The following is a 14654-nucleotide window of genomic DNA, read 5'->3' as shown; positions in this document are numbered from 1 at the left end:
GGGACATCGAATCCCTAAATAATAAGCCCTAAGCCCAGCCAGCAGCATGCCGGGCACGAGGAATCGACTGTGAGAGCGTTTAGTGTGAGTGTTTTTTATGCTATTTGGCTTTGGTTTGGTAGGAAGCAGGTGCCCCTTGTCCCTTGATGTGTTTTTTTTTGTTGTTGTCTCTCTCCTTCTCCTCTTCCTTCTTCCTTCCCAATCCCACGAGCACACGCGGTCGATCGTTGGCGTGGGAAAGTTGGAAAAAATCGTGCCCCAGAACGTCCCTTCCATCCATCATCTCTGCGTGGCGTGGCGCACACGACGGAGACAAAGGAGAAAAAGAGAGAGAGGAAGTGGAAGTGGCAGAAAGCAGAGGATACGATTTTCGGGGATTCCTTCCGCAGCGAGCAGTAGCAGCTGTCTTTTAAAATTTGATGCTGAACTGCTTTGAGATGTGTTTCGTCCTTTTTTCGGGGCTTCGTCTGGGAAAGCAGCATCTTCGTCCGTCCGACAGCGGTAACTGTGGAACAGCTGTAGAACGGACGACGAATCCAGGCCAGTGCCAGTACGATTACTAATTTAATCCAGTTTTGCCGGGTCAAAGGGAAGACAAAAACCCCGGATATGCGCGGCGCACCGGATCCTAACCTGATTTGCCTGCTCTGCTACGCTTCAGAGCTCGTCTAAAACAATGAGAAGTAATGCTATTTATTTCGCCAGCGAAGATGGAAAGCTGTGTGTCACCCGTACGTTCTTTTCCCCTTCCCAAGACAACATTCTAGTTTTACGTACCTTCGCGCAGCATTTTTTCGTTTGCTTCAGTAGATGCGACATGGTCATCGTCGTCCTCCGGGGCGTGAGGCGTTGCGGACGTTCAATTCAATTCCCCAGTGCGCCTGGGACTTTCTTGGCGAGACTTCTTTCTACTCACGATACAACAGACCACTCGTTTCGTTTTTATTTTCTTCTTTGATCGATCGTATTTGATTTGATTTCGATTCCCGACTCCCCGATCGTTAGATAGATAGAGACGACACACTCACACACACACACACTCGTTCTCGCGCACCAAATGGCTCTTCTGTTGCTGCTAGAACAGAAGCTATTCACGTCGAATGGAATTAAATAGCGAAACACGGTGGCACTTTGAGCGACAGCATATGGCACCGCCACCCGGGAGATGACATAAATGGACACTTTCGGTCGGTATTTACACACCCCACCGCACACACACACATAGAGACACCAATACACCCTCCCACGCCACTGCTCTTATAGTGCGCTAAAAAATCCAATCAGCCCTTAATGAGACAAATTTAATTTCACTTCCATTTTCCGTTGGCGAACTGACGCCAATTCACGCACTGCTCTGTCGCTCTCTCTCTTTCCCTCTTCACTTTTACAGGACACAACACTTCACCAGCCACAGCACGAATGTTTGTGTGCTTTGTCGACGTCCACACACGACTCGTACGTTACACACTAATGATCGATTAAAGCACAATTTCCCTTGCACGTGTACTATCGCTTCTTTTTCTTTTTTTGCAGTCGATTCAACACAACACTCGTTAGAGGAAGAATGCACAATCAATCCCGCACGCAATCCTTCAACTGGGAAAAGGACGCGCGTTGTACGATATCACCACCAACACAGTACACAGCACAGCATACACCTGCATGCATGCTCGACGATGGTTTCAAGCGTTGTCCGACGGGTTGGCGTTATACCAGTTTGTACGCAAAGCGCTCCAGCGTCCGCGGGCCAAGTGACGAGCCTCTGTGTGCGTCGGCATTGCGAAGCGACCGACGAATCTGGTCGGCCGACCGGAGCCCGAAACGTACGCATCCTGCTCTCGCACGGTGCACGACCGTATAGAGCTATCCTTATTGCACGCTTTGCCAGATGGGTTCATCGCTCGTTCATCCGGGAGTGGTTCATTTCGGAGGGGAATCATTCATTCAAGCGGTAGTTGGGTAGCGGTACATGAAATAGAATTTTGTGTAATTTGCAAGAATTTAACTAAAATGAAACAAACAGAGGTAATGTAGCTTTCAGAGATGTTGTGTACGCTTTTTTCTATGAGTCGTACTTGGAAAACTACTACTGGAAAATTATCATTTGGCATTTAAATGAATTTCCTTTACAGAACTTTTTCAAAAATTTGTTTGAACAATTTCCACTTTTTAAGAATTCAAAAATCTTTTCCACCTTTTAATAATTCAAAATCGACGAAAATGAAGCAGTCTGTCGATCCCTGGTTCTAGAACGTATCAATATGCACTTGATTTGATTTTTCCTTCCGTTGAGCCCGTTCTCTTATCCACACACCACCGATGGTCCCCGATGAACTCTCCAAGCAGCTCGGTTTCCCCTTACAAAAAGCCCGAATCGAAGCATGCTCGTCGCATGAACACCAACAAGCACCGATGCCACCATCAGGTCCCTTCTCCTCATGCCGGGTCATTAGTGAACGAAACAACAAAAAGAAAACCCGGGTAAGGGGAAAACGCGATGGGCTTGTTTACTGCCCCTGCGTAACCATGGCTGCCGGGTGTGTTCCCACGCTTCGGTCGGCCCAACAGTGACGTAAGCCATAATACCAAAACAAACGCGTCGCTCTCTTTCTCTCCGCTCATCATTCCCGCTTTTTTCTGTCTCCCTCTCTCTCCCTCGCGCCGTTTTACTCTGATTTGATGAACGCCAGCCACAGCGCCTTATCAAGCAAATGCGTACGAACCGGGCGCATACATACGAAAGTGCACTTAGTGACTGACTTCCGTTCCCGTGGTGGGCTCTCCTCCTCCTCCGTTGCTGCTGCTACTTCTTCTTGTCCGCAGGGGTTTCATACGGAGTTCTTTTAATTTTTCTCACTTCCGATGGTCAGCACAGTGTGAACACGGTTGAACCTTCGACGCTCTGCGTTGATTCCTCTTACTCATACGCATCTCCATCGTAGAGCGCGAAGAAGCCACTTGAACGCGCTGAAGGAGCCACGGATTCGGGTGACTCTGCTGCTGCACTGCTGCATCGAAGAAGTCATTCTTGCCGCTCTTTTTTTTTCTTTCTTTATCGTTTGTATTTCAACGTAGCTCGCGATACGGTGATCCCCCCGGACAACCCCGACTCTGTGCTGCTGCTGTTGGTCCACCCCGAATGCCCTTATTATTATCATTACGAATGCAAAGCCCAACGGACGGACGGAAGGGGAAGGAAGAAAAGGAAGCACAAAGTGAAGCAATATCGAATCGATCGAGGTGTCTCGGAGCAAAAAAAAAAAAAGCACAAGGGGCTCGTTTTTGAGTTGCAACGACCCTGATCCGGGCAGGTGGTAGGTGAGTTGCTGCTGCAGGGCTGTGGGAGCGCACAAGGGAGTTTTGTGTTTCACCACACGCTTTCCCACGATGCTTATCGAGCGTGCATGTGCATATGTATGTGTGTGTGAGTATATGTGTTGTACACCTTATGTTTGTATCTTGAGCGTTTTCTTTGACCGTCTGCGAGTGTGCTTCCCAGTTTTTTTTTCGGTTTCATTCTTCGATTGCTACTGCACCTATATATTCTTCTGTTACTGGGCTTGCGTTTTTTTTTCATTTTCTGTTGCGAAGGTTCCAAACTTTTTTGTTTCATCCTTTAAATGTTGTACTTCTCACACTCCCTCCTGCACGCGATCGCGTTCCTGGCGTGCTGCGCGTTTGCACTGAAGGAAAGGGAAAATGCAACTGGAGTAATGATCGTGGCTGGTCGGAAACGAGTTCGATCAAATTGCAATATTGACAAAAATTATCACCTTCCTTAGACGAATGGAACACCATTTTCACACACTTTTCGATGGGAGCTTAATATGGCCCTCAGGATATGTTGTTGCTGAGTACGCCAATAAAAAACTGTCTTTTGAAATAATTGACGCAGCAAAAAGCGATTCTACACTCCTTCGAACCGGATTTGAACCAGTGACCTATGGATTTCTATTCACAGGGTGATCATCAAATGCACTTTGAGATGCATTGTAACAGATGATCGACCCTCAACCTCGCTACAGTCCACCGCTCTACCAACTGAGCTATCGAAGGTGTTGAACAAGCTTAAATGTACATCACAGTTCAAACATAGAAGCAATTAAAAGTTGTCAAAATGCATACAAAAAATCGTCATCCTTCGAACCGGATTTGAACCAGTGACCTATGGATTTCTTTTACAACTCTTGGAGGTTTGCTCAAGAGCATTTCGACTTGAAAGCAACCCTCCGAATTTTCTCTACAGTCCACCGCTCTACCAACTGAGCTATCGAAGGCTTCGAGGCTTGTTTTCGAAAGTTGCCTATAAAAATCAACACAAAACACTCACTTTGCTACCTCAGGTTTGTGATTATTACTCAAAAGTAGAGTGAAACGTACTCAAGAGACGAGTGGTCACTTACACCGGTACCCGACGATCAAGAGCGCACAGCGGGGAGGCTTAATCGCGAGTCAATTGCTCAGTAAAACCGAGCAAAACAAAACAATTGATAGGACCTACTGCAAGCAAAATAATCTCCCAAACTTGCTCCTTCGAACCGGATTTGAACCAGTGACCTATGGATTTCTATTGGATGCAGGTGATCGTCAGATGCACTTTGAGATGCATTGTAACAGTTGATCGACCTCTAAAACTCGCTACAGTCCACCGCTCTACCAACTGAGCTATCGAAGGATAAGTAAACAGCAATGTAATTGTCAAAAAGACGTTTTGTTGAGATGCATTCAATTCTCTTTGAACCTCTAATTTTAGATCCTATTATTCATTACGATTAAGGAATAATTAAGGTGACAATATCCATCCCTTTTAAAGAATATTTAGTTCATGATTAACTCCTTTCAGCTTCGTCTACTCGATCGATTTGTGACAAACGAACCTTTTCCATCAGATCTAAGATTAATATAAAACTATCTGCTGTAAAAAAATGTTTCCACACTCCTTCGAACCGGATTTGAACCAGTGACCTATGGATTTCTTCAATGATCGGAGCTTTGATCACATGATCGCACTTCTCCTAACTTTCTCTACAGTCCACCGCTCTACCAACTGAGCTATCGAAGGCTTCGAGGCTTGTTTTCCAAAGTTGCATAGAAATACAAACACAAAACATTCACTTTTCCACCTCCATTTCGTACTCAAAAGTAGAGTGAAACGCACTCAAGAGATAGTAACGCGTGACCACTTCCACCGGTACCTGAAGATCAAAAGCGCATAGTGGGGAGGCTTAATCGGAGGAAAAACGAGTAAAACAAAACAATTGATAGGAGGAATGCAAGCAAAATAATCTTCCTTCGAACCGGATTTGAACCAGTGACCTATGGATTTCTATTGGATGCAGGTGATCGTCAGATGCACATTTCTAAGTTGACCAACTACTTAAACTTTCTACAGTCCACCGCAAAATGAGTTTAACTGAACAAAGAGCATGGTACACTCTAGTATGGATTAAACAAAAACATTTAAACATTATTGGAAACATTGATTGTACACTTTGACGCAATTCGTAATAATTCGTAGCATTAAATTTTTAAATGATAACATATAAAAAAGATCTTTTCACCATTCCTTCGAACCGGATTTGAACCAGTGACCTATGGATTACTGAAACACACATGCTGCTGAGCGTGTGTTGGTGGAGAGCTGAGAAACTTTGCATTGAGACAGTAGGAGGAGTGAAAGTGTGCATTGTTTGCAATTACAACACAAAGCTTTCTCGCACTGACTACTGACTCAACACAACAAACCTCAACACACCCGTAAACACAACTACTCAAACGCGCGGCGCTGAAACAACTTCTACAGTCCACCGCTCTACCAACTGAGCTATCGAAGGCTTCGAAAGCTCACCTATAGCTGCACCAATAAAAAGCCCTACCGAACTGGAACGTGCCTCCACAAAACAATAGCAGAGAAAGAGAGCAAAACCAATAGGAGAGGGAATTCACCACCAACGTCTCGGAGCAGCGGTTGCTGTTTGTTGCTATAAATAAAAAGTGAAAGTAAAAGAAGCAAATGGAATGGGGTGGGAGAGCATGCGCTTGGTCTCCCATTCAATTTTTAAAGATTAAGATCGCTCCACTAAGTAAACGAATGTTTAAAAACATTAAATCATGATTAAAAATGAATTAAAACCACCAATGTCGGCCCTTTGAGCCGGATCGAATGCCGTATCTCGTTTGGATTGATTGATCGGAGCGAGCGATCCCCAAATTCCCAATCATTCATCAATGCTGTGTGCTTGCTTAACTCCTTCATATCAAAAGTCGCGCTCCAAACCTTCGGACTTGGCAGTCCAGTCCTTCCACACCACAAAAATCATCAACCTTCATTATTCGTATTAAAGTACCATTTCCAAAGCTAAAATCCACCACCAATTGGCAGAAAATGTATAAAGCAATGTACAAGCAGCGCAGGAAAAACAGATTGAGCAGCGAACGAAGCGGAGATAATTGTGTAGCTTCTCGTGCTAATTGTCTGTCTTCCTCTTTGGATTGCACACGTATTCGCAAGGACGAACAGGAAACAGAGCTGCCGCTGCTGCTGCTGCTGTCCCACCATCAACCACTCCTGAGATAGCTGTAAATGAGTCGATCGTCGCTTTCTCTTCCGGGCTTTCACACTGCCTGCCTGCCTGGCTGTGTGTGCGATTGCTTGCTGCTAAATCGCGACCAACAGAGAGATTACCTCGAGCCGAGAACGATTCGGTACAAAAACTAAAATCCCCCCAAAAACCCCATTATCGACAAAGTAGACGAAAAAAACGGAGTAAGAAATTATCCCTCAGCGCATTATGATCACGATCGCTTCCTGTGCCATAAACACGCTTTCTTTCCCACGAGAACAACATCGTCTTTCCAGCCAGCAAGTAGTATCCACAGAGTTCCTCCTTTTTGTCCTGTTTTGATAGCCAAATGTGTCATTGTCGCTTTGGGTTGGTCAGTAATAACGCAGAGAAAACGGTTACGGGAAATGGATGAAAAAAAGTAAAACGAAAACAGTGTTTGCAGTGTATTAAAGTTTCTTCTATCAGCACAAAGAAAGCAACAACGCCTCAATTCCTTGCCTCGGGCCCTTTTTTCACCCTTCTTTTTGATACGGAAAACCCCACCAATATGCACCGCACAACTGTAAATCGATACTCCCTTTTGGACAGGATAAAAGTTTGCAATGCTCCACAGCCAAGCGATGCACAAGATCTGCAAAACGTGAAACATAATCAACATAAACAAGCCATAATTGCATTACCCTCCTCAAACAACCTGACCCGCACAACCCGCCACCATCATGACGTCGTCTGCCTTCGTTGTTTGCTGCTTACTTTCATGTTGCACGCACGAAAATAAAATAAAATGGACGCTCAAACTGCGCGTCTCCCTTGTGGTGATTTATGAAAAAACCTTCGCTCGAGAGGCGGCAAAAGGAAGGGAAATAAAATACAACCCTTACCTAGCCGGGTGGCCGACTTGCGGGGATAGGCCAAACAGGAATCGGAGCGAAACAACAAAGTGCATAATCCGCTGACTCGATTGGCGGAAGCAAACAAAAAACATATACACACACACACACTGCTGCCTCGAGTTGTGCTGTGTTCCAATTCCTCTTGAAGGGTCCCGACTCGAAGGTTCGAGGAGGATGTGAAGGATGGAAAGAAGAAACTGTATCCTGGGGACACGGAGGAGACGAAGGAAGGAAAGAAGGAGTGCCGACACGTGACCAAACCGATTCCAAAGTGGACCGAATATGAGCGCGACTCTAATTGCGTTGGATTTGCAGACAGCACGGGGATCTATTATTTCGGGGTGGGAGATGGAGTTGGGTTGGGTTGGGTGGGTTAGAGTCCACATTGAAGGGTCGTCGTGCAGCCAAAGATGACTGATGAGTGACGGCGGCGGACGACCGAACGATGGTCGCTTTTGTCGTTTAGACGGTTTTTATAAAAGATCGGTTTCTAGGGAGCATTTCACAGGCCCAGAGATGGAGGACAGGCGAACAAGACGAAGGACCGCCCGAGTGTGTGTGAGTGTGCCTGTGCACTGACTATTCCGTGGTGCTTGCGGAGTACAATTTCCAATTATCTCCGCAGGGGTTCTCCGTTTCAAAAAGGACTCGATGGATTAAGGATACGCACTCACACACAAACACATACAGCCTAAAGGAAGAAGATGGTGGCCGTCAGGGTTTCTGTTTGCGGAGGATTTTACGCAGTGGGAGGAGACTCGTGCTGGCAGGCAGGACGTGTTCTGACGAGCGAGCGAACATGCTTTAGGGTTAGCAAGCTTGTCATAGGCCATGTTTTGTGAATTATTCGTAACAAAACGAGACGCGTTTCTGAAGCATAGTAAATGAACATAGGCAATACAGGGTTTGTTGTACGAGGACAATATTTGTATCCAATGTTACCACTTCCAATTAGTGATAGAAATGCACAAAAATTCAGTCCCTATTCCCCGTTGGCATAATTCACATTTAATTGTGAAAGTACAAACATCTTCATTCACAAACGATTCAAACAAAATACAAGAGATTATATTTGCACATTGAATGAGCCCCGGGCAAGACAAAATGCTTTTAAATTGATTTCCTCTTCTTAACTTATCGGACATCATCTAACGCTCTGGACAGTTGCAATTGTGGACATTTCATTTCCCCAACACGTCCTCATAAGGGACTCACACACTAATCAATCTCAGTTCTTGTTTGCTTGAACGATTCTCATGTCTGTGTCCACGTCGATCGTAACCATCTTCTTCTTCGTGACGTTCGTTATTTTGTGTTTCTGGGGATGAAAATCATCTCGACTCGACATCGATGATACCAGTGCTCAGGGACACGATTCAATGGGTTTGTTCGATTAAATTAAATTACCATTAACCTTGGATTGAAAGGGTATGTGAATGACCGTACACACTCAAGGTAGGAGAGGAAAAAGGATATGAGAGTATACCATGTATATTCATCATCCATAATGCACTTAAACAACAGTGCACAGCGGAAAAGAGGAAAACTGTTCAAGCTTTAAAGAAAAAAGCATATTGATCCTTCGAACCGGATTTGAACCAGTGACCTATGGATTTCTACAATGATTTGGAGGTTTGATCACTTCTTGAGCGCTCACACTCCAAACTTTCTCTACAGTCCACCGCTCTACCAACTGAGCTATCGAAGGCGTCGAGGCTTGTTTTCCTCAGTTGCAAAGAAATACAGACAGAAAACGTTCACTTTTCCACCTCCATTTCATACTCAAAAATAGAGTGAAACGTGGACAAGAGATAGTAGCGCGACGCGTGGCCACTTCCACCGTTACCTGGCGATCAAGAGCGCACAGTGGGGAGGCTTAATCGTGGGTCAATTGCTCAGTAAAGTCGAGTAAAACACAACATTTGATAGGACCTACTGCAAGCAAAATAATCTCCCAAACTTGCTCCTTCGAACCGGATTTGAACCAGTGACCTATGGATTTCTACTAACAGGTGATCATCAGATGCACTTTGAGATGCTTTGGAACTGATGATCGACGCTAAAACTCGCTACAGTCCACCGCTCTACCAACTGAGCTATCGAAGGATGTGTAGACATCAATGTAATTGTCGAAAATAGGTTTTTGTTGAAAAGACGACAAAATTTATAGATGAGTTTGACGACTGAGTTATCCTAACAATCATTCACGTTATTGTTAGAATTATTAACGTGGGAATAACCAACGATACTGGAGGATGTTTTCCTATGACAGCTCTTTCTTTCATCTTCGTTTACTTGCGATACGTGACGACATGTTCTTTCCACCTTATCCAGGATTATCTATGAAACTAAATAATTGAATTAAGTAAATTATTTCCATTAAAAAAATGGTTTTCACACTCCTTCGAACCGGATTTGAACCAGTGACCTATGGATTTCTACAATGATTTGGAGTTTTGATCACATGATCGTACTTCTCCTAACTTTCGCTACAGTCCACCGCTCTACCAACTGAGCTATCGAAGGCTTCGAGGCTTGTTTTCGAAAGGTGCACTGAAAAACAGACAGATAACACTTACCTTTCCACCTCCAGTATGTGATTGTTGCTGAAAAGTAGAGTGAAACGTGCTCAAGAGATAGTAGCGCAACGCGTGGCCACTTCCACCAGTACCTGACGATCAAAAACGCACGGTGGGGCGCACGCTTAATCGCGTGGCAATGGCTTAGACAAGTCAAGCAAAATAAAACATTTGATAGGACCTACTGCAAGCAAAATAATCTCCAAACTTGCTCCTTCGAACCGGATTTGAACCAGTGACCTATGGATTTCTATGCACAGGCGATCATCAGATGCACTTTGATATGCATTGTAACAGATGATCGACCCTCAACCTCGCTACAGTCCACCGCTCTACCAACTGAGCTATCGAAGGTGTTGAAAAAGCAGAAATGTGCATCAGAGTTCAAACATACAAGCAATCAAAAGATGTCAAAATCCATACAAAAAATCGGCATCCTTCGAACCGGATTTGAACCAGTGACCTATGGATTTCTTTTACAACTCTTGGAGGTTTGATCAAGTTTTTGAACGACTTGAAAGCAACCCTCCGAATTTTCTCTACAGTCCACCGCTCTACCAACTGAGCTATCGAAGGTATTGATTGCCGAAGATGCATCGATCATCGCAGATGTTAGGCAAACTTCACCAAAAACACGAAGCAAAACGTAAAAGGAAAACTGCATTTATTGTTCACTGCAGACACACATCGAACAGTAGCACACCAAATCATAAAGAACAGTTCACATTAAACCGTTTGTTGCGTCAGCCAATTTGTTAGTCGCTCGGTAAAGGGCATGATTTTTTAAATTAATTCCTCTACCTTAATCACACCATTTGCTGGCTGTGGCAGGCTGGGAGATCATGGGAACCGACACAAAAAATGCAAGCTCGCGCATTTTTTCGCCCTTCTGCTCCTGCAATTCCACTCTACACTCGAACGCAAACGTACACTCGATTTGTGCTTGTAAGTTTCCGCCCAATTTGGTTCGAGTGAAATCAATTTTAATCATCCCATTTTTCCCATGTTCTTGCCGGTGTGGTGGGGAGCATTCGATATCACACACACACACATACAGCAGTTCAGGTACTTGCTGCTCATTAAAGAAGAAATACAAAAAAGGATCGTCCAATCGAACATAAAAATCAGTACCACAAGGAGAAGCAGCAGCAGCAGCAGCAATGCGTAATTTAATTTCGAAACAACACCAACAATGCTCAACTCCAATCAGTCTCCCAGGCCGTTAATTCATTTGCTTTATGAAGAAAGAAAAACGAGAACAAAACTTCCTCTTTTGGTTGTGTGGCGCGCACTGTATCGAGTTCTAAAGAACATAACATTAATTACAATTATTTTGAAAGGCACCAACAAAAAAACAACAGCATCGTCCTTTAAAGCTCTCTCTCTCTCTCTCACTCTCAACGATCACTTCACGTTCTCATTCGCGCTAAAGCCCTGCAATCCGTGTATCGCCGGGAAAGTGGAGAGTTTGATGCAATTGTTGCCCAATTGCACCAACCCGCTAATAAAGCGTATCATTTGTGTGAGGCTCGCTGCTGCTTTCCTGCTGCTAGCACCGAAAGCCACACGTTTATTTCCATTTCCTGTCCCCTCCATCCAGAAGTGTAGTAGCTCCGTTACGCTATCATAACCCTTTCCCAAAACCGTCCTCTCTGTATGTAATCAACGGTCACAGGAAGCGCCCAAACCGAGCCCAGCGATCAGCCGAACCATTTCTTTTTTTGCACTCTCTTATCTTGCACTTTGCTACCGGTTTCCTCAATTGCCGGGTAAGAAAACAAAACGCCGTGTGGGAAAACTCACTCTCACAGTTACTCGGTTCTTCTCCTTCTCGTCTCAGATATCAAGCCCAAGTGGAGCCTGCCGAATAGAGGTGATTAAATTTAAATGCGTCACCGAAGCATATAAACTCTCCTTCTCTCTCTCTTTCTCTTCTTCTCACTTCATTGCTCCACCTCTTCTTGCTATCCAAAATGGTAAGTATAAATTATGTTCTGTCCATGGTGTTGCCGTTTTATCAAGGTCACCTAAGGGGCTTCTCCTCTTCCTTTTCCTTCCAGCGGACAAAAAAACGACAACAACATCCACCATCACAGGTGCACCCGATACGAAACAAGTGGACAGAATCACGTTTTCTCACGCACTTTTTCGGTGTATTCTCGATTACGACAACACCTGACGACAACACACACACACACACGCACTGACTGGGGCCCGGGGGTGCACTGAACGTAAAACCCGTCAATCAATCGAGAGACAAGTTTTGTCCAAACGGCGTACATTCTCGGTGCGCCAGCATGAGAAATAAATGAATGAAAGTCCCCCCAGCCCCCCGTCCGACAACGTCCTCCCCACAACATTGGAGTGGCAGCAGAACGACGGAATCGAGCATGCAGCATGTGTTTCATTCACAAAACGCAATTCATCAGCGCGCGCGTATCATCTTGTGGTGTCTTCTTGCCGTGATCGAAACGTGCGACACGGCAGGCACAGGAAGAGAACCCGTTTTTGGTGCTGCGTGCTCGATTTTGCAACATCGTAATACAATGAGAAGGTGGTAAGAGGGGAGGAGAAGGAGAGCAGCAGCAGCAGCATGGTGGCATAAAACCGGGAGTCAATCTTAAAAAATGGTGCGCGCATTACGCCACTTAAAAAACGCCATTTCCTGCGTCAGTGCATTCGGGGACTATTATTTACTTTCTGGCAGATTGGACAAAGACACAGAGAGAGAGAGAGAGAGAGAGAGAGAGAGAGAGAGAGAGAGATAAAAAGGGGAAAAGTGGAGGACAAGCAGAGGAAAAGGAATTAATGATGATCACATGATGTGCCAGCCAAACAGGAAGTAGTCCTGCGAGCAATCTCACGAGAAAGGCGAGAAGAATCTTTTTTTTCTCTCTTTATTAAGAACTTTCCATCATTCTCCTTGTACGTGTACAACAACAAGAAACAAAAGGGGGAAAAATGATCTAATTTAACGCTACTACTTCTTCTACAGTTTCCAATATTCATCCCTATTGCAACTGAAAACTTCACCAATAAACTATCGTTAATCTGAGCACAATAAGAGCACATTTGCTTCGCACTAAACAAAACGTGGCGAAATCGTAAAATCGTAATTCCCACCTCCTGTTTTATTTATTGCCCCTATTCCCTAAGACTTTCTAAGCAAAAGAACCAACCTCACGGCTTAGCACATATTAAGTGCGTCCTGATGCACCAAGATCCTAAAAAACCCAGCAGACCACCGCTGGGCCGGTCGTACAAAGTGGAAATAATTAAGCATTTTTTAGGCTACACCAAACCCCCCTCCCTGCGCGATTTAATAATTTTACCTCAAACTGCTGAGTGTTGCGCTTGGAAAATGTTGTATCACTTCTTGTCCAAAGTAAGGCACCAGAAACGGCAAAAGGACGAGATGGTGGTTCCGTTTCCGAGGGGGTTCGTCTTTTTTTTATGAAAATGAAAACTCATTGCTCAAATGCTGAAGCGCATGCTGAAGAATCGCTTTGCTAACGACTTAACTCCCGGAAAATGCGACACGTGACCGCCACGCGATCAAGAAGTTGAAAGCTTCCTCGCGCGAACAACACAACATCCCCCGGTGGTGTGTTTTGTGCTACACAGGGGGGAGAGTTCTTTTTTACAAATATGTTAGGAGGGTTTCAAGTTTTGAGAAGCGAGAAAAATACAATAAAAAAGAATCCAATAACAACCTGAACCATCGTACGTCAAGTTGGTATTATTTTTATTTAAGAAAAAAAATGCACAACTCGCCCTCCCTAGGTGCGCGATGAGTTGCATTTGTTCTCTCGTTGCGCACTGTTCGACAGAAAAGCATCAAAGAAGCTGCATCACGTAACGATCCTTCGATAGCTCAGTTGGTAGAGCGGTGGACTGTAGTTGATGGCAAAGGCAGTCTTCTCACAACACTGCGTGATAGAATTGTTCACGACACAGCGTGATAGAAATGTTCACGCTAGGATGGCGGCGGGACCCCCCTGAGTCCACCCTTCCCCCCACCACTGACCACACAGTAGAGCTTCAAAACCCATTCTCGCTTCAATGAAGATACGCCGCCTCTTCAAATATAGATGTATAATTCAATACACAATCTACCCATTGACCTCTACTCTTCTGCTTAGTGGAGAGAAGACATGCCCAGCTCACAAGTAATCCATAGGTCACTGGTTCAAATCCGGTTCGAAGGAGAGAGATTGATTGTTGAAACAGTTTTTTTTTATTATACTACCCTAACTTTTTATTACCAACACTATTTTAGCATCAAAAATGCATATATCAAGCAAAAATGGAACTTCTCTTTATGAGCTCATAGTTGCCTCATACAGCTTAACTGCTCAGTTTGTTAATAACATTGCTTTACAGATTTACTCTCTTTCTCTCCACTCTCTATAGATTGCACGCCTAGCTTGATAAGGGCCTTGCTTACTTCCATGATCTACCCCACCACAGCACAACAACAGCAACGTTTGCGCACTCCAACACTCCCAAGCAAAAGCGCTGTAGCAACAACAAATGGCGGTCACTCACCAGCTGATTGCTTACTTTCTGTTGTAAACAAACTGAAACCGCTGGAGCACGCCCCCCCACTCACACTC

At 44.7% G+C, this 14654-nt stretch overlaps 1 protein-coding gene and 9 non-coding genes across 11 annotated transcripts in view; all 10 read right to left on the bottom strand.

The window, feature by feature from the left end:
- LOC5666936 (uncharacterized) overlaps positions 1–14654 on the bottom strand; it is a 38137-nt gene that overhangs the window by 15442 nt on the left and 8041 nt on the right. Inside the window, exon 2 of one of the 2 annotated variants that reach the window (XM_061641226.1) lies at positions 778–2005. In XM_061641226.1, the coding sequence (XP_061497210.1) occupies positions 778–825 (48 nt within the window). In that variant the 5' untranslated portion in view covers positions 826–2005. Of the gene's footprint in view, positions 1–777; positions 2025–14654 lie in introns of those variants that run through there. The other variant, XM_061641225.1, reaches the window with a different exon arrangement.
- Positions 3914–4056, bottom strand: Trnay-gua (transfer RNA tyrosine (anticodon GUA)). The gene is made up of 2 exons: positions 4020–4056; positions 3914–3949 (listed from the first exon to the last, which is right to left on the bottom strand). It is a non-coding gene; the product is annotated as a tRNA-Tyr (tRNA).
- On the bottom strand, positions 4138–4277 carry Trnay-gua (transfer RNA tyrosine (anticodon GUA)). The gene is made up of 2 exons: positions 4241–4277; positions 4138–4173 (listed from the first exon to the last, which is right to left on the bottom strand). It is a non-coding gene; the product is annotated as a tRNA-Tyr (tRNA).
- Positions 4530–4675, bottom strand: Trnay-gua (transfer RNA tyrosine (anticodon GUA)). The gene is made up of 2 exons: positions 4639–4675; positions 4530–4565 (listed from the first exon to the last, which is right to left on the bottom strand). It is a non-coding gene; the product is annotated as a tRNA-Tyr (tRNA).
- Positions 4938–5062, bottom strand: Trnay-gua (transfer RNA tyrosine (anticodon GUA)). The gene is made up of 2 exons: positions 5026–5062; positions 4938–4973 (listed from the first exon to the last, which is right to left on the bottom strand). It is a non-coding gene; the product is annotated as a tRNA-Tyr (tRNA).
- On the bottom strand, positions 9038–9167 carry Trnay-gua (transfer RNA tyrosine (anticodon GUA)). Its single transcript has 2 exons — positions 9131–9167; positions 9038–9073 (listed from the first exon to the last, which is right to left on the bottom strand). It is a non-coding gene; the product is annotated as a tRNA-Tyr (tRNA).
- On the bottom strand, positions 9424–9565 carry Trnay-gua (transfer RNA tyrosine (anticodon GUA)). The gene is made up of 2 exons: positions 9529–9565; positions 9424–9459 (listed from the first exon to the last, which is right to left on the bottom strand). It is a non-coding gene; the product is annotated as a tRNA-Tyr (tRNA).
- Trnay-gua (transfer RNA tyrosine (anticodon GUA)) lies at positions 9860–9985 on the bottom strand. Its single transcript has 2 exons — positions 9949–9985; positions 9860–9895 (listed from the first exon to the last, which is right to left on the bottom strand). It is a non-coding gene; the product is annotated as a tRNA-Tyr (tRNA).
- Positions 10251–10392, bottom strand: Trnay-gua (transfer RNA tyrosine (anticodon GUA)). Its single transcript has 2 exons — positions 10356–10392; positions 10251–10286 (listed from the first exon to the last, which is right to left on the bottom strand). It is a non-coding gene; the product is annotated as a tRNA-Tyr (tRNA).
- Trnay-gua (transfer RNA tyrosine (anticodon GUA)) lies at positions 10474–10614 on the bottom strand. Its single transcript has 2 exons — positions 10578–10614; positions 10474–10509 (listed from the first exon to the last, which is right to left on the bottom strand). It is a non-coding gene; the product is annotated as a tRNA-Tyr (tRNA).

This window comes from Anopheles gambiae, chromosome 2 (genome assembly GCF_943734735.2).
Source record: "Anopheles gambiae chromosome 2, idAnoGambNW_F1_1, whole genome shotgun sequence".
NCBI classification, from domain to species: Eukaryota; Metazoa; Arthropoda; class Insecta; order Diptera; family Culicidae; genus Anopheles; species Anopheles gambiae.
The sequence above is the reverse complement of the archived record's forward strand: the minus strand, read 5'-3'. Positions and strand labels throughout refer to the sequence as shown.